Source organism: Cololabis saira, chromosome 3 (assembly GCF_033807715.1).
Source record: "Cololabis saira isolate AMF1-May2022 chromosome 3, fColSai1.1, whole genome shotgun sequence".
In the NCBI taxonomy this organism is placed as follows: Eukaryota; Metazoa; Chordata; class Actinopteri; order Beloniformes; family Belonidae; genus Cololabis; species Cololabis saira.
In genome coordinates this window covers 25,743,802-25,769,820 of record NC_084589.1, presented here as the reverse complement: position 1 = coordinate 25,769,820, position 26,019 = coordinate 25,743,802, and the positions used below count along the sequence as shown (strand labels likewise).

Sequence of the window (26,019 nt, the reverse complement as noted above, 5' to 3'; positions counted from 1 at the left end):
AACAAAAGAAACACGGAGAAGGAAACTGCGCCGCCTACAGGCCACGATGAGCTACTGCAGCAACGCTAAACCCCCCACTGTCTTTTTTTAGTAAAAGTACATTTTTATTGATATAGCGCATTTCACTGACAATGGAGTGTCACAAGTTGCTTCATGAAGAATAAAACATCAATAATAAATAATAAAATACTACAATAAAAGAAGTAATACGATAAAAACAAGAAAATACCGATAAAAGCTCCTTGAGTAAAAGTACATGAAATCAACATGTTGGTCATAAAACAACCCTCTCACTACTCATTTTTTTAACGCGTTTTTATTTTATATTTATAGCTATTTTAACGCGTAATACCGAACTAAGCTTTAGTACCAACATTTTATTTTTTTATATATATATATATATATATACACACACACACACACACATATACATACACATACACACATGCATATATACATACACACACACACACACACACACACACACACACACACACACACACATATGCATATATACATACACACACACACACACATATATACATACACACACACATATGCATATATACATACACACACACACACACACACACACATATATACACACACACACACACACACACACACATATGCATTTATACATACACACACACACACATATACATACACACACACACACACACACACACACATATGCATATATACACACACACACACACACACACACACACATATATATATATATACACACACACACACACATATGCATATATACACACACACACACACACACATATATGCATATATACACACACACACACACACACATATGCATATATACACACACACACACACACACACACACACACATATATACACACACACACACACACACACACACACACACACACATATATGCATATATACATACACACACACACACACGCACACACACACACACACACACATATGCATATACACACACACACACACATATATGCATATATACACACACACACACACACACACATATATGCATATACACACACACACACACACACACACATATGCATATACACACACACACACACACACACACACATATACACACACACACATATATGCATATATACACACACACACACACACACACACATATGCATATATACACACACACACACACACACACACACACACACACACACACACACACACACACACACACACACACACACACACACACACACACACACACACACACACGTTGGATTAATTTAATTCAACTTTTTTTGAGAATTGACAAACTAAACTTTGGTACCAACAGTAATATAGTAGTTATATGGAGAAGAGATGTAATCATTTCTGTTTCCAACTGAAGTAGTTCAGAGGCCCAAGGAGCCAGAGGTTGTCATGTTTTAACCTGCATCCCTGAAAAGACAAAACCACTAGGAGAGATATGAAATGACTGAACACCAACAAAACTGAAACCATAAACGAGATTTAAAATATGACAATGATTAAGATAAAACATCCTTTCTAAAATGGTCCATTCATGTCACTCAAGCATGCAAAAATAAATACAAAGTCACACAGCCATGAATCACATTTGCATATTTTGTGATTATTCTGTGCCTCTCAGTCTGTGTATCTGGCTCTTTGGTTTGACAAATGTGGACCTTTTACAGTTTGGGACCAGATGTGTGTAGTTTCTTAAACCAACTGCCCACACACTACTGTGTGAGTTTGTTACAATTTTATTAAACGCACACAAATAAGCTGCACAAGGCGGCTTCTTATATCAATGCGAAAGCTGTTCTTTTCAGACATCTACTTATACAATCAGACAGTTACACACACATATGTATAAACGCGCATATACACACACACACACACACACACACACACACACACACACACACACAAATTAAATTAAACTTTTTTTGAGAATTGAGGTCAACTTACTGATTCTGATGGGGTGTAACTAGTTTTAATTTGGCATTACCCTTGTTAAATAATTCAAAGGACATTTTTATTGAATACGACTGATTGTGAACAAAATTGCAGCAAATAGTTTATCAAAACTAAAATTCTTGGTTATATGATGAACAGTTATTTTGAACAATGTAATAATGGTAAGGTGACATTTGAAAGGAATAGAAGTGCAACCAAATTTTTACTGAAGCACTGTCCCTCAGTAGTACAACCCCCAAAATATTTCGAGAAATGTATTAGATTAAAACATAAAACCGTTTCTCCGGTCTGCATTAATCTGAAACACTTGCAAAAAAGAAAAAGGCTCTGAAAGTCTCATGCTGCTAATTGATCACATCTGTTCATGTAGTTTTCACACACAAACACTTACACAAATATCTCCAGTTTGGTTGTTTATTCAGAATAATATGTTTCAAATATAATGCAAGTAACCAATTTACACACTCAGGATGCTGTATTGCTACTCCACCCAAAAACTGAAGGCTGCTGTGGGAAAATGCCACTCACAACCACAACATCAACTCACACATGATTTTGATCAGGCAGAAGTAAGGAAACTATACACATTCTGCAATATGATTGCTATGACTACATGAATCTTGATTGGTTGTGTGTTGATCATTTTTTCCGTAAGATAATCAAACTCAGCAGCATCACGGATGGACACTACCACTACAACAAACGCATACAAACATTCATCCTCCAAAAAAACATAATAGATAAGAAAATGCACTGAAATAGCTTGCAGTGTAGCTTCACTTACAATCACACTTAGCATTATCTTTCCTGTACCACACTGAAGACTTCTGCAAACTGCTTACTCTCAGAGATCGGTGCTGTGCTGATTGCTGTTGACGATTTTACGATTGCAGCAGCTGGTAGACATTTTCTGAGATGTCTGCAGTGTAGCCTTTAATATGCCAGTGCTGAAGAAAGTTTACTGCATGCTTTCTTTCACAAGCAGGAGTGAAAGGGAGGGCTGAGGTAGAGGAAGAAAGCTGTAGGCAAAAGAAGGCTAGAAATAAATAAGGTGATGTTTTCAACAAATTCCTAGAAGGATCAGGTTGTTTAAAGGCACTTGGGTTGTGGGGGAAAGGTGAAAATAAAAGGTGAAACACAGCAAGTAGTTTGTTTTCAGGAAAAATCTTATGCAGTGTTTGCTTTAGCTCAAAAAGCCAAGTAAGAGATAAAGCCCTTAACATAGTGAAAGAACAAAAAAATAGCCCGTTTTCAGGTAAAATACTTCATGTTGACAATTAAAAGTATGGTGATTAAAATTTACAAAAAAAAGGCATCTCAAGCAGCCATATAAAAGTGATGCATAGCCTCGAGAGCAAAAATATGCCTGTCAGTGGTTCAACAATTACAAAACCCTTCATATTATCATACCTAACTATTACTTAGAGTGGGACTACTGTTTCGTAGTGGTAATGCATCCTTACCCACCAGCAAAGTGGTGTGTCACATTATCTAATTATGCTAAAGAGCAGGTAGTGGTTTAGGCTCCTCAAACAAAAACTTAATTCCCTGTGGAGTTCATGTAAGTACCCACAGAGCTCTCCGACAGGCTAGATTAAACTCTAGCAACATAATGAAAACCATTCAAAGCACAGGATTAACATGTTTGTGTCGAGGCTGATACTGGTGCAGCGCTCATGCTAGATCCTTAACAGTACAGGAAATTCCTAACAGACTGGATACACACGTATCACCTGCCCAGTATGGTCCACAACCACAAAAATCAGTCAACATGGCCAAGTTGGGTTATTGGTCTTGTGTTTCTTGATTTTGCCGGTGGACCCAGGCCAATATGGCTCAAGAAAAAAAAAAGGTTCCTGTGATCAAGACTCTTGAAAACCACCCATAAACTATTTCTACCAGAGTTTATTTACGCTTAAGAGGCTGTTTGTATTCAAAAGAAGGCATATATTCTGTGCATAAAATATCATATTTTCGCGCCTCCAAAGTCCATTTGTCTCCCCACTGGCAATGTGTCGTCACGCATGGTGTGTTCATATAATGTGTCATGAGAATGACAGTGGTCATTTCATAAATTTTCCAAGAAGTCCATGAGGGATCTAAATCGTTCAGTTTTGAACTAGAATGGATCCCAGTGCTGAATTACTTTCTCAGTGCTGTATGTAGAGCAGAAGGCTTCGATTTAAAACACATCCTTCATGGAATTGTCTGGACAGAGGAGGAGTAATGGCTTACGAATAGGTTTACTTTTCTTTTTATCTACAAGCAAATCCGACATGCCCATATGCCTCCTAATTCCTTTTCCTTCTGTCCATACTGGCAGCAAAGAGATCCCTCCTTAAAGTTAATATTGTATGAGACTGGGTGGCAAAATCCAGTCCTCACTATAATTCAAGTCTATTTGAGTTACTAAAGCTAAATGAGTATCTTCAAAATCAATGTCGTTTAACACAGAATTGTTTTTTGCACAGAATGAAGACAAGCCTGTTTAACTTACATTTATCTCACTTTAAGAAGGGATCAATATGGACATATGAAATGGCATCCGAAAACCCTTTCAGAGTTGGCATGTGAGTTTTTTTTGTTTTTCTTAAAACAGACTAGAAGTCTGAACCTTTTTCTTTAACTGGTCATTTTAGGTTAAAGGCCAGCAGGGGTCGCTCCTCTCTCCTCTGCCAGGGGCTTTTCTTTTCCTCCTCTCCCTCTTCATGTGCTGCATCATCATCTGGGGAGACAGACAGCAGCACATGATCAGTCTTGAAAGTCATTCCCTCTGGTGTTGGCAGGGCAGGAGGGGAGACAGGGGACGTTGGGAACAGTGAGGGAGGTTCCTCTTGTATTTGTACTCTTTCAATTCCTTCAACTGTAATCCCCTCCATATGCTCCTGTCCCTGATCCACTCTCTTCCCCTCTGCTTTGTCTGGCAGAGATGATCCCGTTGTGCTATCTTGGGGACTGTACTTCTCCTCATTGCTTCCTTCATCCAGATCATCCACATACACCAGCTGAGTGTAGGCCATGGCTGGTGTTGCACCCTTTGTTCTGTCTCTTTCAATCTGTCTTTCCTCCCGCTCTGCGTCTCTCCCCCTGCGTCCCACTCTTGGCTCGTTCAGGTCCACACCAGAGTCCAGACTGGCATCGTTGCTGTTGCCATGTCTTCCACTGTTGCTATCTTCCTGTCCTCCTGAACTGGGTGTGTTGCTGTGACAACCCGCCCGTTGGAGGTCGATGTATGAGTGGCGGATATGAGCATTGGAGCGTCCATCAAGTGAAACGAACCAAGCTCGTGGGTGAGGAAGAGGCTTTCCTCCTCTTAGCTCCATTAGAGTCTTTTCAGCCAGCAAGGTGTCCTCTTTGTTTATTTCAACAAGACCCGTTTCCCCAAGTGCTGCTGGAAGAGAGTCTGACAAACCGAGACTTTCTTCATCCCCATTGCTGGTGGGAGTTGTGGTGCAGTCAGTGAGAGTTTGCCCCAGGGGCTGCTGAGAATGTGAGGCATTGAGCTCAGCCTGGATAGTCTCCAAATCACTCTGCTGGTCGGTCTGCAGCAGGAGTGCTTGGCCGGATAGTGGATGCTCCCCAGGAAGTCGCATGTAGTGTGCTGGGATCACCAGTGTGGGACGTACTCTGGAGTATCCTTCTCCTCCGCTCAGTAGATCTACAGAGCCGCAGCAGAGCAGCTGGCCCGGTCGGGAGAGGGCCTGGAGGTTTGCACGCTCCAGGTGGTCCACAGAGCGGGACAGAAGGTGATCAGGACCCCTGCAGTCACCTCCCTCTCCCCTGCTGGGAGAGTGAGGAGGAGAGGAAGGAGAGATGCAATCGATAATCCCAACGCTGCTCAGCTGTGTAGCAGACATCTGACCGTGATTACATGATGACAATGGGTCAGAAATGTGGTTACTGGATGAGCAGACAGAGGTGTATGACTGACGGTAGCCCCTTTCTGTCCCAGATGAAAGGGCGGTTTTTAACTGGAATGTTTCTGCGGACTGTCGGTATTCTCTGCTTCGAGGTGTCAGATTGCCGAGCGATGAGCCGTGGTGGCTGTGGTTGCCGAGAGAAGAACGACTGTGCTTGCTCTGCTGGATTAAACTCGGGTGACGCCGATTGTCTCGATGTTCATATGACGATTGTTTCAACATTGGAGTGGTCATGTCAGGCTCAGTTGCTGTGGAAACTAGTTCCAGCTGCACCTTAACACAACAACAAAAAAGTCGGGTATAAGAACAACATAATTCAAACACCAAAGTTCTGTCTGAAACAGTTTTTAAGCAGAGACTGCATGATAATTCTGCAAAGACAACACCCTCAATATGTCACTATCGCAAAACCTTTTCTTATTTACAATACAAAGGAGGTCTAATGTGAAAATTAAGCTGCAGCTGAATAATCTGCTGGCTTAAACTAGAAATTCTTATGTATCATACTGGTGGCAGCCATTCTACATGCAGCACCTTAGACAGAAATCGATGTGTAAAACAGGAAGAGTTCCTCTTTGAAACAATGCAGGCTGCTCTAGTAACGGAGCTGTGGTCTGGAGGGGAGACAAACCTCATTACTGATGAGGTTTAGGTGAGACATAGAAGTGGCTTGATCCCTCTTACTGCCATCCAGACCAGTGGACAGTGTGAGCTTGCGATGAGACCCTCGTGGCTTCAAACAACGGCGTCTGAGAAACAGAGATACAAGAGATTATAATTACATCACTACGATTTTAAAGTGTCTGTTTTGGGCTTAACCTTTAACACAAGTAACACATTTTCCTTGGACAATATTTGTTCTACTTAACAGCGCTCACTAATCTTGTTCTGTAACCACGGGCAGCTAGCAGCACCAATTGACCAAATGATTTATGTGGTCATGCTATTGGCCGACAACAGTACCTCAAATGGGGCTAGACTGAAACGATGGATGATGCGGAAAGCAAAAATATTCGAAAGATTTGTTTAACACTTAATGTAATGTCTCACACAAGGTAATGTATATGTACCAGGCTTTGACACTGGGAACTACTATCAACAGTAGTCAGTACTACTTTAGAAGTGCATACAGGGACAACATGAAAAGCAAAATTACAGAACTTAAAATGTCAAAGGTAAATTTTGCACAGACGAAAATAGTGATACAATTGTTCAGCATCAACACTGTCAAGATCTTGCTTTTAATCCTTCATTCTGGCAGCATTTTGTGGTTTAGATATTACAGTTTCACACACCTGCAGTAGTACAACAGGAGGCACAACAGGCACAGCAGGATGAGAGCCATGCCCCCTAGTATCGCCAAGAGAAACACGGTGTGGTATGTGCTGATGTCCCTCGCAACCACCAGCCCTGATGGAGAAATGCAATCCAGAAAAAAGGGAGACACTTCAATAACAGGTAAATTTGTTAAATTGTAAGATTACGATTGCAAGACTGACTCCAAAGAGTATGTGCAGATATGACCTTATTTATGAAATGCCAAGACGTTTGTTGAGTGTTGCAAGGCACATTACATTTTTATTAATGTAGTTTCTCACCTGAATATAGAGGAGACATGGCAGCCACCCAGTACCCCAGCTGGGGAGCGATATAGGTCAGAATGAGCTGGTTACCCTCTCTTTGCACATGAGCCCCATTGCTCTTTATCCAGGCACCTGTATTTATATATAACCACACACACACAAAGACCTTGAAATGAACTTTTCCCAACAATAACTGCCTTCTGTCAATACATTTGAAGAGTGAATGAGTGACAAAGTTGCAACTGCATGACCTGCAGTAACTCCCACCTAGCGCTCTGTGGATAAAGAGGCACTCCAGTTACCAAGGCTTTCACAATTGTGACGACCCTCTTTGCTTCCTGCCTTGTGGCTGGTCTTCTCCCTTGCAGGTAGCAGTGGGAGGGGCTGAGGGTCATCAGAGAAGTGGCAGCACCTGTGCTCAATGAGCCTTTAAAAAGCTCTGGCTGCTCACTTCTCCCCTCTCTCTCATCCCTGATGCAGCATTTTGTTTGTGGTTTGGGTTTGCTTTAGTTTTACACCTTACACACATACACCCACATTGTTTCCCCGCATGCACTCACTTACACCACTGATCTACTGACTACACACGCCATACTTAATTAAGGTTCTTCTTTTAGGTTTATTATTTGGTATTATTTAATAAAAAACATTTTTGATTGGCTTTCCTTGTGTTGCGTCTCCCTCTTTGTCATGGCCGTGCGGCCCAGTTCGTGACACAATAAGAAGTCAAATTCAGAAAAGCGAGCTGCATAGAAACAGCTGCCTCACTAAGAGATCTGACGTCACAAACAGAAATACTGAATAAGAGAAGTGAACAGCCTTGTGCACTCATGGTCCACTGTTGTCTCTTTCGCACATTTAATAAAATTTCCCCCCTGTAAGATAAGCTTTCAACACATTTTCATAACTTCTTTAGGAAAATGTATTAACAATTTTTCATTATTTTTATGGGCGGTTTTGAGCGATAGCCGAAAGCATCTGAATCTGAGAGGAGAGCGTGTTTCAGCAGTAATAAATACGCCCACAGGGAGGCAGCATGCAAATACCAATGATAACCTGTGAAAATAAAAAAAACTGAGCACAGTGGCAGCTCCAGCATTGTGTGAGGAAAGAAAAAAAAAAGCAATACAAAGCCAAAGAAAATGATAGATTGGCCTACAATAAATCTACTAAACAAGGAAACATTCCTTTATACGTCTGATCCTCTGGATCCCAGGGCTAAAGGGGTGAGAGCTACTTTGTTTTTGTGTTTATCCAAACTTGTACAAGTAGCCAAGAATCTGGACTGACATTAAGAATGTAGGAAACCTAAACTTAAGGGTAAAGAACAAAAACAAACATGCAAGGTGAAAGGGGAAAACATAGCATGCAGAGGAAACAAGAAGGAACAAACAGGAGGAATGGAATGAGATAAAAACAGCAAAAAGAAATAACAGTGGCTGTAAGCGAGTTGCTGAATCCCACAACATCCACACACATCATTAAATAAATGAATGCTCTGGCCCAGCCCTGCCCAGATTCACCTTGGTGCTGTCGGAGTCACTTCCACACGGGATTCCTTTAAATCTGTGACTGACCTCTTTAACATTTAAGGTCTCTGTTCCCACGCGTCTTCACAATACAGTGCTGAAAAACCGGCAACTACTAAGGCTATGCAAACATTCAGAATATCAACACAGTTCATATACCTCCTTATTTATCCTTTTTACTCATTCATGCAAGGTCAACACAACCAGCTTTGACAAGAGTCGGCTCATCTGAGGGAGCTGCATTTATTTGCATTAAAGTGATCAGAATGAAGGTGTGTCTGTGAATCACACACAGCAGGTGAACATGAACATCATTTCTGCTCCACGCTTGCTTGACATTCAACAAAATGAATGGTTGACAGTTATACATGAGGAACAGGTTTTTTCTGTATGCGTCGTTCTTTATAAGCAGAACTGGAATCTTTGTGAGACCGTTTTTTAAAAGCCTACAAAAAAATCCATTCAAAAAGGCACCAGATGGGTTTTAATGTTCTTGTTTTTTTGTGTGTTTATCATCTTCAGTCCAACACATACATAACCACACATACGAGTTAACTGTTCCAAGAAGACACTGATTCAAGAGGAAAGACTCTCTGTTGTGTTACTTATTTAGTGGGTTGCTTAGGAACAAGAGATGCAGCCTGGAGAGGGAACAGCCTTCTGTTGTGGAAATATCCCTGACACAGGCCGTGTTGAGGCTACAAGTGGGTAAGTGCATGAAAGTGTGAGTATGGGCAGATGTTCTCTTTTAGCTTTTATCAAAGCCACTTTTATAAGCTCTGGATGTTGATACTTGAGTACAACTTCAAACGTGTCCCCCTTTTCATCTCAAATTAGAGTTTAAAGCTTACCTCTTCAAGAACAACTTTTTTTTTTCTTTTCGATAACTTTCATAGATTCTCCAGCAGGCCTAAAAGCAATATCTAAACACTCACTGGCTCAATACCACATTCCTGTTTAAGAACAAATAGGAGGAATACTCTCAAATGAGGAGGAATACTGTTCAAATGTTTAACGTATCAGTCACTATTTGTCAGGTACCGTTATTCCTATTAAGAAGTATGATTCAAGTGGAAAACGCTGTCACTCCACTGAACCACTTCTGCTTTATAATGTGGCTTGAAAGACAACATTAGTGGGGGAGCAAAAAAGTTGTGACCTTTTGGCATTTTTCTTAAATTGGCTGTCAGGAGTTCCCAACAGTAATGAATTTCCAAAGAATTTTGCTCTAAGTTTAGAGTTCCCCTCAGTCCCATGGAGACATTTGACAAGCTTTCAAGTCATTGTTTCACTTGTTTAGTTTTCAACTTTGCTGCTTAGGCTCACTCTGCTGTCATTACTGAGGGTCGGTATTTTTACCACAAAAAAAGAAGAAGAAATACTGTACACTACTGGCACAGCACTTAATGAAAGCGTAGTTTCTTTAATACCAATACATTAGTCATCCCAATAATATCTATATTATGGAGATGACTACTCAAATTGCATTTAGAGCTTGTATCCGCCGCTCTTAAGTCACCACAAAATCCACTACAATTTTCTATGGAACTGCTTTGTGATTGATGACGTTTCCTCCAAATAAAACAATGCTCCTCCTTTCAGTATTACAGAAGTAAGTCTGGAGATGTTAGAGTAATGTATACACGGAGAGATGTTTCAACTCCATGCATGATTTACTCACCGGCTTTGAGAGCAGTCCGGCCGTGAGCAGCTGGGCTGTCTCACAGTAGGATGTTTGATAATGCAGATTTAAAATGGATGAAATAAAGCAGCGAGTCCAGACGGGGTTGAAGGTTCTCAGTGTGTTTCACTAGCCAATACTGCAGAGCTCTTAGCTATTGCTTATTCCAGTTCAGGATTTGACTGAGCATTATGAGATTATTCATTCATAATTCAAACTTGTGACGTGTAACAGTACTTTGATTTACAGATTAATGTGGCATTGCAAGTTGGCCATTGTAAGACCGTATGAATGTTATTCATCACTCTGATAAACTGTAACAAATTGTGACCTTGCTGCGCAGTGGGCACATGCACAGGATTTGCATTAATGCTGATATAGTTATCGTTATCATTAATTGAAATCATATCTCATTTGCACAAAAGTAAATAACTTACAACATTCTGATTTCAGAGAGATTTGGAGACATTTGTGTCATGCTAACATAAATCTGCCCAAACTCATAAATGAACTGAAAGAAACTGTGTATATGTTTGTACATACCTAAACGTGGGTCAAATCTCCATGTAGGGATGTGATCACTTTCCTTAAGGCCGCTGTCTGCTGGAAGAGGTACGGAGACTGTGATTGGCCCATTCACTTGCAGCTCCACTCCATCGCTGGCCAATAGGTGGACAGAGATGGCTGCCACAGGAGTCAACTCAAACTTCTTCTCTGTGCCTATTTGAGTGCAAACAGAGCAGTGTAAGCGAGAAAAATGCTGCAAAAAGGAAAGGGAACAGGAGTAAAGTGCACATGAGGGGGGAGCGGACACAGAAGCAGACAGTGGGGGGTGGGGTCTCTTAAAACAGCCTAGATAAAGGAGAGTTGTCAGGGGAAAAAGACAGGAAAGAAAACAAGGGAAAGACAGGAAAGAAGGAAGCAGGGTGGAGAGTGAAACAATCCGGAGACTGAGGTTGGAAAGTGTCACAAAAGCACAAATATACCTCTGATTTCTGGAGGGCGAGAGGGGGAGATATGGAGAGGTGCTCAAGCTAAAAAAGAACTAGGATGACGCACACACACTCAAAAATAAAAATCATACGACACATATCAAAGTAAGTATAAGATAGCATCAAAACATGCCTGGATGGGGTTTGTGTGAGAACAGAGAGCACACATATGGGTTGTGTTTCAGGAGGTCACACAGAGAGGCCTCTCAGGGCAGTGTCTCTGTTGTACCACTACTTTTAGGCTTCATTCCCCAGCCCCTCTCAGTCTCTTGTCTGTGCCAATTCTCCTTTTTCTTTTTCTTTTTTTGCTATGCGAGTCTTTAACTACTTTGTTAAAGACACCCTTTTAACTCTGCTGGATCTCAGACCTCACCCGTGCTGTTGCTGCCAAGAATCTGCAGATGAGGAAAATGCTGGATGTCTGAGGGGGAGCTCGCCACGGTGAGAAGAGCAGTCAGGTTGGTGATGGATGTGTTGGCAGGAAGACTAAGAGCTCTGCGATGGAAATGAACACCTGGCTGGCTTCTTACACCTTCGAGAATGACAGACGTGTCAGAAATGATAAAGGTGCATTTAAATCGTTGGTATTACTAATGATTATTAATCCACTTTTTAGAGTAATTCTGTCATCACTTCTGATACTGTTGTTTGACACCGACAGGACAATTCACTACAACAATGACATCACTTTAATTCTTCAAACTTTTCTCTTTTTTTTTTTTAAGTCATTATAATCAATATTGTCTGGGCCTGATACTGGGGCCTGAACCACAATGCTTCTGGTTTAAATCTGACATCATCTCTCTAACGAGCTCTTTCTAGAGAAAGACATAAAATCCTACAAACACATGTTATAATAATAGCATACATACACACACACTATATATATATATATATATATATATATATATATATATATATATATATATATATATATATATATATATATATATATACACACACACACACACACACACACTATATATATATATACCGTATATATATATATATATATATATATATATATATATATATATATATATATATATATACACACACACACACACACACACACACACACACACACACACACACACACACACACACACACACACACACACACACACACACACACACACACACACACACACACACACACACACACACACACACACACACACACACACACACACACACACACACACACACACACACACACACACACACACACACACACACACACAATATATATATATATTACATACATACATACATACATACACACATATAAAAAAAATAAAAAATGTTTGCACAGGGCAGGTTAGGCGCGATGTGTAGTGTACAGGATGCACATTCATTCTTCCAAAATGATTAACGTGGGTCTTTCCAGTTTTCTGCAGAATTCCTAGTTTGTGTCATCTCATTAACACAGTATTTTCACTCCATGACTTCTGTGCCAGTTTTAATTTCTATACCCTCACATTGATGGGTCTCCAGAGATGCTGGAGAGAGAGACCATTTCAAAGACCGCTTGTGCCTCCGTCTACGCTGCCAATGATCTGAGCACTGGAACCAGAAACAACCCGAACAACATAAAAGAGCAGCAAGTGCCAGCAACAGCCCATGCCTCAATGTACTAGGGTGAAGGTACTAACCATAAATAAAGCTATTCACATACTGTTGGGGTATAGAAAAATCTGAAAAGGATCATTCCTTGATGCCAGAGGCCTTTGTTTTTTTTTTTTTAATTTATACTCCAGGAGCCCAATGGGTGACTTTCTTCATCATCAAAATTAACAGAAGTGCAGAAATGTATTTTCTGTGAAACCACATACACCATCCTTGTTGCCAAAAAAACCCCTAGCAGACACAATGGGTATCTTTAGCTGAAAATAGAAATGGATGAGTAGTCAGACAGACTAAAACACTGCTTGTTGACACTGGTTTAAGCAGGTGTAATGTCTTACCTAACGTCATGTCTATACATACTGTACTTGAATGGCTTTTCTTAGTATTAGACAGTAAAAGGCTAAAAAAAGATGAAAGAGTGCAATGAGCATCTGTCATTTTAAAAGGGGTAAAAAAAAAAAAAGTTTAAACAAAGCTCTGGTAATAAAAACTGCCATTTAAAAAACATGTAGTGATTTATTGATCTCCCAACTAAATATAGTGAAGAACTGAAAAAATAAAAACCCTCCAATGCCAACAGTCCATATTTCACTCTGATGTTTGTTTTAGCATGGTTTACAAAGCAATTTAGTATTTCTCGTCTTCGCCTGGTGCCTTTTATAAATTCATAGATCAATTAGGCTTAATGGAGGCAACTCCAGATCGATAGTCAACATAAAGCGCGCTCAAAGTTTTCCCTCAGCCATCCCGATGCCGCGTTCTGATATTCTCCTGCGCATTTATTTGTTTTCCTTTTCATTTCATATATTTGCTTCCTCTCATCTAGTCTCTGCTCGCCATCAACACATTATAGATTAAAATCAATAAACAGAAGAGGCATTTAGCTGGACTCAGCAAGGTGATGTCATTTTGCTCCGACTGTGCCAAGTGCACATTCCTGAGTAGTGAGGCAGATCCAGCTGTATGAGGGTGTTTTGCTGCGTTGATTTTGAGGCCTGCAGTCGGAGGTGGACTTACGTTTCTGCAAAGAGCTGGTTCTAGAAATTCAGGTGTGAATGTTGTTTCCCGTCTGTGGCTCTGTTTTTGTGAAAGGAAGTGACCTCTTGGCCGATCTTGGTGTGTTCCCTTCCTCAACTCCTTCTGCCTTTTTCCCTCCACTTTTTTCCCCACCTCATCTGTTCCTCTGTTGGACACTGCTCTGCCCATCCCCCTTTCTCCCATTACCCCCTATTCTCTCCAACTGCTCCACCCTCAGCCCAGCATACTGTATTCTTCCTGTAGCCCTCCCTTATTTATTTGTGCCACACGCCAAGGTTCATCACCCCCCTGGGTGTTCAAGTTCACAAAACATTCTGACAAACAGCGTGTGTCAGACCGTTGACTGTTATACGCTCTTCACCCACTCCGGCACGTGTGCTAGACATTGTTAACTGACCACATTTAAATGTTAATGGAGCCCGCTATATATTTTTACGAAAGCTTTTCTTTTTCCTCTTCCTTTTGTCTGACAACACAGCTGACACATTAAATTACTTCTTTGTTGGTCACCAACAAAAAAAGAGCCACAGACTGAATTAATTTGCCTGAGTGGGACAGCCTTGTCTAATATAATTACATCCGAACAAAGAAGCTTACCAACAAAGACACCATAATGATTATTATTTCTAATGTGTGGAAGCAAGACAATGGAATCTTTTCTTTTGTGATGTTACCTCACAATTAGCCATATAAGGCATTTCAATTTATCACTATTTTTAATACCTAAAAATTAAAATTAGTGAAACTAAACCTATAGTTAAATACAGATGCCAAGAAAAAGAGAGAAATATAATTTGCAGCAGAAATACCCGAATAAAAATCTAACTTACTGACTTCAAAAAGGTTTTTAAGACGGTGAACGGTCAGCAAAGTAAATATTTTGTCATTTTTCTCTACTTTAATTAACCCAAAGTGCTGAGCTACAACAGGTCAAACTCCTCAAACGTGACAAAAGTGAACAACTTTTGAGTTCATGCAAACAAAATGTGGATGAAAAAGAAGATTCAATCTTCAAAGATTCAAAGTATTAGCAGTTGCTCTGGAGCTTTCGGTTGCATCTCATGATTTTCCTCAGCTGATGGAGTTTGGCCAGTTGTCATGGTATTATGAAAGCCCAAATTTCTATTTTTATGAGCATTTCAAGCACGAGTATATTTACTTAACAATGAAGATTTCAAGTTCGTCATTGGAGGAAAAATAAAATCCCCTTCAGATAACAAGCAAGATTTTAGTATGCAAAGCACTATAAAAAGAGCTTGCAATCACTGTTTTATTATATGGTTGGATTTTTTTTAAATTGTATCAGTATCTTTTTAAGTAAATGTATTACTTCATAATAAACTCTGAACTTCTACAACCTGAAAAAACAAAAACAGACAGACTCCACACATATAAACGCATCTTTACCTTGTAAGCTTGACACAATCTCAACAACATCTTCATACACCATTAAGGTAGCAGCTCTTTCTGGAAGCAGATCCAGACTGATGGAGGAAAATACTAGAGGAGCAACAAAACAACACAGAGTACACAATGCATTAATTGTCAGAATGATTCACCTTTCCATCTTTCTACATTTTTATTAGGAATTCTTTCATCCTGTCTGCTGTTCAGGACAGAAGTCTGACCCAGCAAACTACACTTCTTTCTTCTTCCTTCCTTCCTTTCACTCGTTCATTGTTCTGAACTAGTAAGCGTGATAATCCCATTGGCCGCCGTTCCGTTGGCTCATAATAACTCCCCCCAAACCCTCCCTGCTGCCACACGCACGGGCGCGCACACGCACACACAGCTCTTGGGGGGTATTTTCTATGCAACTGCGTGCTAGTGAAAGGGAAGCTTAAGCAGCCCCCTTGCTAGGTTTTGGCATCTAGTGTAATAAATTAGTAATGGAGCACTCCACTCATCATTAGCTCACACACCTGGCACAAACTTCCACAATATCTACTGTATTTCATGGACACTCACATTCTGGAAACACCACAATTACAACTGCTATCATAAAAACTAAGCACACAAACACCTACCAGGTAATTTAGAAGGGGTCCAGGGGACAGAGTTTGGCACATATCCTTGTTTGGTTGCGGAGACAACCAGTGGCGTCCCAAGGCGGTAGGGGAAGTGCAGGTAGGTATTGCCATCAGCTGATGAGGTTTCTGTGGTTACAGAAGTGTGGTTGGCGAAGAGCTGTACGGTGGCTCCAAATAGAGGCTGGTGGGTGCTTGCATCGCTCAGATGAACCTTCAGTGTCACCTCTGTCAACACACGGTCAGTTTGGTATTTATGCAGCTTCTGTCAGTTGGTGTGAAAACAAAATCACTGCACTTGAAGCCTCAACTACAATGAAAGGATGAGATAAACACGTGAAACACAGTGGTGTTATAATTACAGGCATCTAAAACACTGTTGTCTCGATAACTGGGTTTAGTTTTAGTGCCAGACGACTGGCCTCAAATCCCCATCCCGGCAAGAGAGACGGCCGTCTGACCATTTCCTGGATTTTTGCCAATAGCACTTCCCCTCAAACACAATGGACCATTTCCCTCTCTCACAGAAGCCTTGGATTTTATGGGGAAAAAACAACTGTACATATAAACACTTACTGTGAGGGATTGAGGAACTCTTGTGACAGCCTCTTAATATAAACATTTCTTTCTGATTATAAATATTGTACTACATGGTATATAATACTTGATTTAAGTATGTCAAGTGGTATGATGATGATCCAAATTGTTAAAAGTTTTACTTATGCTATGCAAAATAACAGTAAAAATGATTTTTTTTTACTTTTTTTTTTGTTGAAATGAATGTTCCAACCTTTCATTTGAAAGTAATAAATCCCCTTTTGGACAATTAAGGGATTCAAAAAAGGAATTTAAACAGGACAAAGAAAAAACTGCATATAGCAGGTATTTTTGAATATTACAAACAAAATGATTAAGTGACATTTTAAGAGAATAAGCGTAAAAACCCAGAAACTTGCACATTCCATAAAACTTAGCATCGAGAGTAAGTATCAACAGCCTATGATGGAAGTGACATGTCTGGACCATGAATTAAATAATATTCCATAATCACTATTTGATTCTGACTGTTTTTTTTTTTAATAAGACATGTCAGGAAAATCTGGCAATATTTTAATGACGTAAGTGACGTATGTTAAATTTAAACATCACCACTTTTTCATTGTTTCCGTCAGCACATGACTATTCTCCAGTTTCTGATGCCTGTATCGGAAAAAGCCTTCTTTTTACAACCCAAAATGTATAAAAAAAAACAACAAGAAAACAGAATTCATGTACCGTAAGAAGATCACTGAAAAACAATGGTTTTTGATGACATGCTAACATATAGAGCCACTAAGTTGATGCAAGCGCCACTCATAATTTGTGCTGTGAGTAAAGACGGTCAGACACACAAGCTTTATCATGAAATGCTGACCCCATTTGACCTGGAGTACCATCACTGCATAGTCTCTTTAAATCAAAATAATTCTTCCTAGTGTTCTTCAACCCTGATCCTAAGCACCCTCTGTTCATGTTCTACAGTAGATGTTTACTTTCTCAAACACACGTGACTGGATCACCTTCAGCTTGTGATCAAGGTCGCCACAAGTTTGTCAATGGCCCACTAACTTGAGTCACCGTCCTGGTTCCGAGGGCCGGGGTTGAAGACACAGCTGCAACTAACAACTGTGGACATAACCCACATACTCAGCGCTGCTGCTCATCCTACAAATGCATGTACCTTAGAAATGTGTTACCATTTAAAAAGGGGAAACAATAAGGCTTTCCAATGGTATAATATTTATTGCCAAGAAGCATTGTTACAATAAAAGAAATAATCTACCAATTACAAATGTCCCTACTTTTTGTACCAAGTTTATTTCATTGCATACATACACACACACACAAAGGTTAAGTTAAAATCCTGTTATGACCATCCTATTGTCTCCAACAGGATGTGGCAGCTTAATTTCTAGACATCCTTTACGATATAAAAAAAAATTCAAAAAGTGCCTGAAGTAAAAGAGGACATGAAGTTATTTTGTTGTGAGAGAAGAGGATAAAGAGGATAGGGTTAGATGAAGGCAAATTATTCACTGTGCAGCCCCTGAAGGGAACAGCCAAAGGAAAAGACGACCGGAAAGAATAGAAAAATAGAGCTTTGCAAACATACAAGTCTTTACGGGACCCACAGGACTTCTTAAGTTCAACTACAGACGATCACAAACAAGATTCAGCAGTGTGTCACATATGTATTTACAGTCTATGATCACACATTTGTAATGTTAACTTCCATTACTCCTATATGGTTGGTGGAAATCAAAAATGTGAACAGTTTCTAAAAGTAGAAAATGAGAGCTTTCTGAGGGGTGTACCAAATAATACATAGACATTACAGTAAATGTATGCTGAGCTACCAGCATTGAATAGAGAAAGTAAGAGCTTAAAAGCAGAATTAGAGATAGACTGAAAGACAAGTTAAAAAAATTATTTAAAAAATGAGATGCAAGAAATAAAGCTTGCCGTGCATTGTGGTGGATTACTGAACTGCAGCAGTAAATCAAAAGGTTTTCAACCTTGACTTAAAGCAACTGAGAGTTTCAGCAGCCCTGATGCATTCTGGGAGTTCCATACGTGAGGAGCATAAAAGCTGAACACTGCCTCACCATGTTTGGTTCTACTTTGGGTACACAAAGTAGGCTTGACCTAAGGCTTCTGGTTGGTTCATAATGGACCAGGAAATCAGAGATAATCCAGAAAATTATAAACCAACAGCAGGATTTTAAAATATATTCTGTGACGGACAGGAAGCCAGTGTAAAGATGTAAGAACTGGAGTTACTGGAGGTATATGGTCCATATGGTTACATCCATCGTAAAACCGGGTTTACACAGTACAGATTTGATCAAGGTTGTTAAATATTTGATTGGAATTACCGACATGGCAGCAAACCTTACAAACCACATGTTTTTGAAGGCATCACAAATACTCCATGGTGACTGTTAACAACATAGTATGTTAACATATGACAGAAACTGAGCTCAAAATCTTGCAGTGTCAACAAGGCAAAAGAATGCTGTACCAAACTCCACCCTGGAGAGTTGAAGCAGTCAACATTTTCACTTAAGCCAGGACAATTTAAACTTTGTGAGTTCCAGCACATCACATGCTGGAACCAAACAAAAGTCATATTTTCATCTTCACATCCAAGAGGTATGATAAAAACCATCTTGGCAGAAAAATACTGTATTTTCCCAAACACACAAAGCCACAGTGGCTCTCTGTCTTTGCACACACGACTGGCCCTTGTCTCATTGCTGGCTGCAAGTTGACCCATGGTGACCTTTCAATTACAGCTAAAAGGTTTTCCCACCTCTCTCACTCTAACACACAGTCACCTCCCCCACTGACACCAAATTTTGTCATAACTCTTCCTTGAAACCTCACCCTCTTTGACGCATGCTAAAAACACATACCTACCCCTGGCCAGACGCGACACGCCTACCCCCCCCCCCCCCCCCCCCCCCCCCCCCCCCCCCCCCCCCCCCCCCCCCCGACCGCCCTTCGGTCAAAGAGAAACCACCATGTCAATCTGGAGAGGAGAGTTCAGCCACAGTGCAGGCCCCACCTAAAAATGGTGCCAAAATGAATGTGTGGAAGGTGCTTAGTCCAGGGAGACATTTGGCAGAGCAGTGTGTCAATCTCAAACAGAACACACGATTATCCTCTGGTGTGAAGATCTGCTCCAAACCTTCACTTCATTCCACTCTTTTATTACATTACCATCACAGAGGAGCATTGCAAAACAAGACTGGATTTCCCCCTGACAGAAACTCTTGACTGTCTTAAGAGTCTTTGTGTGTGTGTACGTGTGTGTTGGAGAGATCATAACTTCCCGTCCCACTCCCACTGATAGGCTTCTAGGGGTACCAGCTGTGCTCACTTAAAAAGAAAAACTCTCGTGGGACAATCGAGATTGACACACACAGACAAATTCAACAGTCCCCTCCCAGTCCTCATCCAATAAATCAGGCCTGAAGTGACATCATCGTTAAACAAGCTGGGAGTCTCTGCTTCAACCTACAAAAGAGAAGGAGCTCATCAGCCAGAGGAATGACCCACTATTCTACAGATAACCTCTATATCTGCCTTTTACTCGCTGACTTCCTATCTGTGTATCGAGCACCGTATTGACGATAAAGGCATCAAAGAACTACCTGACCAGTGTTGCGATCTCACACCAAGCACATCCATGACAGCCGCCAAAGCAGCAGGGTGGTTGAATGCAAGCAAAAAGAAATATACCCAAGAGTAGAAAAAAACAAGGATGACAGGCTGAGGATGCATATTGTCTCCCTTCCAAGTCTTGAATTAAGTATCATGGGATCCATTAATTTGAGCACTATTTAACTGGGGAGTCAACTGGGAGTGTGAAATGATTTGATTCTCCAAAACAGAGGGGGAGCTGAAGGCTTGTTTGCACTCGTGTAATGGTTTACACACTAGCATTCACTGATTTACTATAATCAGGGGTCTGTAGCAAATTACCAGCTTAATGTATCAGTGGAACTCCAACAACCAGACATGTAGTGTGTTTCCTTGATGCACATACTTTAAATAATGTTATCAAATTGAATTACCATCCTCAAGACAAGGGGTGTCATAGTAGATTGTTTAGATAACACTAGAGTCATTTATTATTCTTTTACATATAATATATGCTCACTTGTAGTTGTAACCAAGAAGAAGCATTTTGATTCTCAATAAACTGTTTATTTTATCTGGAGAAAAACTGTTTGGTTTATTTAATTTCAGGATCGGTGAAATTCGCCAATTTTTACAGATAAATTGGGTGGTTTCTGTGAAAATGAAAACCACTAATGATTCCAGTGTAGAAGGGAAAAAAAATAGAGAAAAAAGGATTTATTTGATTATTCCCATGACCCTGAACAGGAAAAAGGGACAGCGGGACATTTGGTTAAAAAAAAAAATAGTCATTAAGTTGATAAAATGGCAAAAGAAATATTGCTATGATGTACGATAAATAAGTAATAGATTAGTCTGGATAACTGTTTCAACACTACAGAACATGAATGCTTTATCAAAAGGGGCAATTGGACCACCTCAAGCAAAAGCACATGGTTAATAATGAAAAGAGCCAGGAATCATGTGAGAAGAGTGGAAGAGTAGAAGACAAACAAATACAAACACAAAACACTTCAGACATGTCTGTTATGAAGCAATAAATAAATTATGCATATTTTTTAAAAACAAAAAGCACCAACAGACTGTCTCTGGGTTTAATAACATGTTCAGACACAGTGAAATAACGTCACAAAGCGTGATTCTTTTTTTCTATTATGCCATTCAGATAAAAAGCAAACATCTGTGCCAGGACTTTAACATGTTGGAAAACAAAATGCTTTTTTCTAGATTTAAAAATAAAACGATAAAACTATTTGAGTCTCAAAAGATTTCAGATGTGTTCTTGAATTTAAGTGACACACACTTTTTTCCATCAAACCGAATACCAGAAAAAGAAGCCCCTCTGTTCTTCTAACTAAGGGACATAATTCATTCTCCTCTCTGGAGTTAAGCCATTTGAGGGCTCACGAGTCACAACAGCACTGTACTCGCTGGTATGTGTGCACACTGTCATTTCCACATTTCCCATTCCCTGTCTATGAAGAAAAATGTGCAATGCATTCTGGAAGTGCCATGATGCAGAGAAGCAAGGCCTTAAGTATGGCCTTAATATACAAAGTCTGAAGTACTTTATGAATTTGATAAAAGTTCAAAAAGTATTGTTGTTTATCCAAAATACAGTAACAGATTCAACTATTAAATGGATTTATTTTTCTTGTCTCAAATGTTTTCCTAAAATAATTCAAGGGAACCAGACTAGTGCTATTGATTAATCAAAGAATCAAAAAAAAGAAAGAGAGCGAGAACTTGTTTGTTGTGCTTTTGCATCAGGTGGTATAAAAAGGTTTTACCATTATGTTCTGGTGTTCATTTGCATTACCTGACATTATATGGTATATGAAGCAGAGCTACTGTGTTGATCCTCCAAGATTAAAGCAAAAAATATGAAGCCAAACAAGGGACACTGAAATGGCAAAGCAGTTCCTAAACATGCCGCAGCATGAAAACACAAGGGTGCAATAGCAAAATAAACACAAGGTCGTGGGTGAACTAAAGCTGTGCTATTACAGGCAAAGAAACAGGCTATCAATAGGTTTTGATCCTGCTAATTTCCTTCGTGTGGGTTAAAAGTAAGATCACACTGTGATTGTCAATCCAATTAACTCAGCAGGAAGTAAATGGCTTATATCAACAAGTTGAGCAACAAATTAGCTATTCAGTTCAAAACAAGCTCTCCTCTCTGATTAAAATTTCACTCGCCTCGACCAGTGTTTTCTCATGACTCCAAAATTAGAATGATGTACACACTCACATCAGTATCTTGTGATCAGAATCAAACTTGGCTTGCTGGTGACAATATGATTTAATTGGTCTTCTTCCTGGAAGCCATCACCCAGCCTCAGCAAAATGTTTTATGTTGGAGATGCAACGCCATGCCTATTATGGGCAGCAGTAATGTGAGTAAGATCTATATCTGCGGACAGATTGTCTGTCTGGCTCCTCTCATCCAAGCCTTTTGCTGGGTAGACCAGGAGAAATCCTCAGTATCGACCTGAACACAACCCCTCTAAAACAGCCGAAGGTCAATCTAGGGGAAAGTGAATGCCAAAAATGGAGAGAGGAAAAAGAAAGATGGCATGCTGGTCCAGTTGAAGCTTCAAAGTGCCACAATCTTGGAAATTATCAAGGTACCTACAACCTATTTTGTCTTGAACAAAGCTTGTTGATTATAGTCAGGGTCTAACCACAATTTAAAGGAAAACCAGTTTCCACTTATGCATTTTACCCCAACTTCTGACTGATTTTCAGTAGAAGTATTGTATGTTTACATCCATATTCATACTCTTCACACAACTGTTGAGAAAAACCTAAATGAAGGCCAGCCCACGATGTAAGCAACAGAGATGGCTGCCATGCTTTTGATGATAAATAAAAGTGATAGATTAAACGAATGCAGCTCCTTGTTAGTAGCTACTATGACAAGGCAGCTTTGAAGTTTGTGACTGAATGAGATGCAAAACAGATCACTGTGATTCATAAAAGCTTTCATGCTTTGCATGAGTCTGCTGCTGTGGTGAAAGGCTACACTTGAACAGATCTGTGTACTGCACAAGTCTGCATGAGAGGATCGTAATGCATACTGCACATTCAATTGTGGTGTTGTAGCTGCTTTAACCTGCAGATTGAAGGTACTTCAGATTCTCCTCAGCAGTAATAAAAAAAAGTTTCCTCCATTTTTTTCAGTATTATTTTCTCATCCAATTGTCTTTGTTATGATCCTCATTACGATTGCAAAATAAATGAAAAAGATAAGTAATTTGATTTACAAGCTGCATATATCCACACAGCATGTGGACATTTGACCATGTTCAGTGAGGGCATATTTCAATTTCTTTATTTAGCATGCATACACAATTCAGTGTTTCTTTCAGGTAGGAACATTTATAGAATTTAAGGATGGAAGATATATGAACTGTTTGGCTAAAACTAGAGTTACCAATTGCTATTTTCTTTGCAGAGTCCAATATTCTTGAAATCTGAGCTGCCGATACCAATTTTGGCCAATTTATTCTTCCAAACTGTAATCAACTGCATACAGTACATTATCTTCACCAACAATGAAAGAGAAACAGCTGCAAGTTGTTTGTTCTACTGCCTTTGTTTTTTGTTGCGTCTTAACTAACCTTTGTAAAATTAAGCATGCTAAGCAGGGTGATGTTCTTGGAAGAGTTAATATTAAGTTTCTTGTCTCAATGAGTTGTTACTCAATTAGGTATGTTTCGCCTTACAAAGTACTTTATTTGTTGTACTCACAGCATACTTCCCAGTGCCTGTGTCATCATTATGTGTCTACTGATTTAAAAATCGGGGGGGAATTGACCAATTTTAGTAACTAATATGGGCTGAAAATACACACACTTCAACATTTATCAAGTGTGTCATATTGCTACAACCATATTTTCAAAAGTCCCTTCCTGATTTCACTCAAATGCAATAAATAAATACATAAATAAATCAAAATCTGTCCAATGAGATGCCTTGTGTCATCCTAATTTGTCTGAACAATTACATTTTAGAAATATGTATTGTGACAAATATATACACTGGGAACCATTGGACAGCAAATTTGATTATTAGTGAACTATAAAAAGCTGGAACAATAAGAAGCTAATTTGAATATCATAGGATTTAATGTTCCCTGAGATCATTTTGCTGTAAGCATAAACCAATTAGTCAATTATCAATGTGTGTCATCAATCCAGTTGTGGTAGCAGCTCTGGCATGTGTTACTTATGAATACAAGCAGTTTTGAAGTACAACAGCATTCAGCACAATTTTCCATTTCATTCAATTTTACCTACAATTATATAATTTTTAAAGCACAAGATTTTAAAAAGTTGATCGTTAGTTGAATGTTTTAGTTCTTAAATAACAGAAACCTAATATGCAATGATTTTAACCAATGCATTTGTGCCATTGGCTCATCAAATAATTCCTGAAATAAAATAGACATTTTTTCAGCCACTTAAATATTTGCTATTAAAAAAGCAAACTGATTGGTGTGATTTTAAATGTGAATCTCTTGGGCTCCGTTGCTGTTTTCAAACGAAATAACCATCCAAACAAGACGATATACGAATCAAAGAAAACGTACTTAAAGCTTCATCCTCAATAATAATGTTAAGCATGAAGTTGTAAATCCCACTTTTCTTTTGGTTTGTTGGCTGCGGTCACTTCAAAGCTCTCCAACCACAACCACAACAATGGTGTTAGTGTTGAAACTATTTAATGTAAGCACAATAAACGGTGTTATAAGATAAAAACACAAAAGAGAAAAGGCTGTTTCGCGAAACAAACTGAAAAGATAAAACTAATCCCAGGAGCTGAAGTCTCAATTATCCTGAACAACCTGAGGATAATTCAGTGTTTGCAGCCCTGAACCATTAAATCGACGGCGTAGGTTACGCGTAAGGTACGCGGCGACGCGCACCGTACGTTGCGCGTCGCCGCGTAACCTACGCCGTGGATTTAACGCAGAACCATAAATCCACCTTCATCATCCGAGCTGCTAGCGGCTCCCGCTAGCCTCCACGCTGCCAGCTAGCCCCAAACTGGACCAGAGCACACACACATTACATGCACTTTCCATTTTATATCCCTTTACCTTGTGTGACTGCGTCTTTCGGGGATGTTTTGGTCGCCGCTTTGGAAACGAGATATCCCAGCAGGGAGAGGAGAATCGCAGCGGTCCTGCTGCGGTCTGCAGCCCACATCACTGCAGATGTGTGTGTGTGTGTATGAAAGCAAACGATTCAAGAAAAAACTAAGTAAACACTAAAACTGTCCGCCTTTACAAACTCACTGTAGGTCCACAACAGTGTTTATTCCGTAAATGTGAGGAGCCTCCATGTCCAGCAGCTTTGGCAGTCCTGGTTTTCAGCATGTGAAGCTGCGTCTCTCCTGCCCAGCCGTGCATCCCCAGCCCCTTTCGCCCTTTTTTCTGCTCTTTTTTCCAGTCCTCGGG

General features: G+C 39.9%; 1 protein-coding gene across 1 annotated transcript; it reads right to left on the bottom strand.

Annotated features, from left to right (window-relative positions):
* Nucleotides 1-2,371: 2,371 nt before the first annotated feature.
* Nucleotides 2,372-26,019, bottom strand: fam171a1 (family with sequence similarity 171 member A1). The gene is made up of 9 exons (XM_061716821.1): nt 25,660-26,019; nt 16,371-16,598; nt 15,751-15,843; nt 12,050-12,208; nt 11,228-11,404; nt 7,490-7,606; nt 7,187-7,301; nt 6,523-6,640; nt 2,372-6,164 (listed from the first exon to the last, which is right to left on the bottom strand). Exons 1-9 carry the CDS (start codon nt 25,766-25,768, stop codon nt 4,602-4,604), a joined length of 2,679 nt encoding a protein of 892 aa, XP_061572805.1. The 5' UTR covers nt 25,769-26,019; the 3' UTR covers nt 2,372-4,601.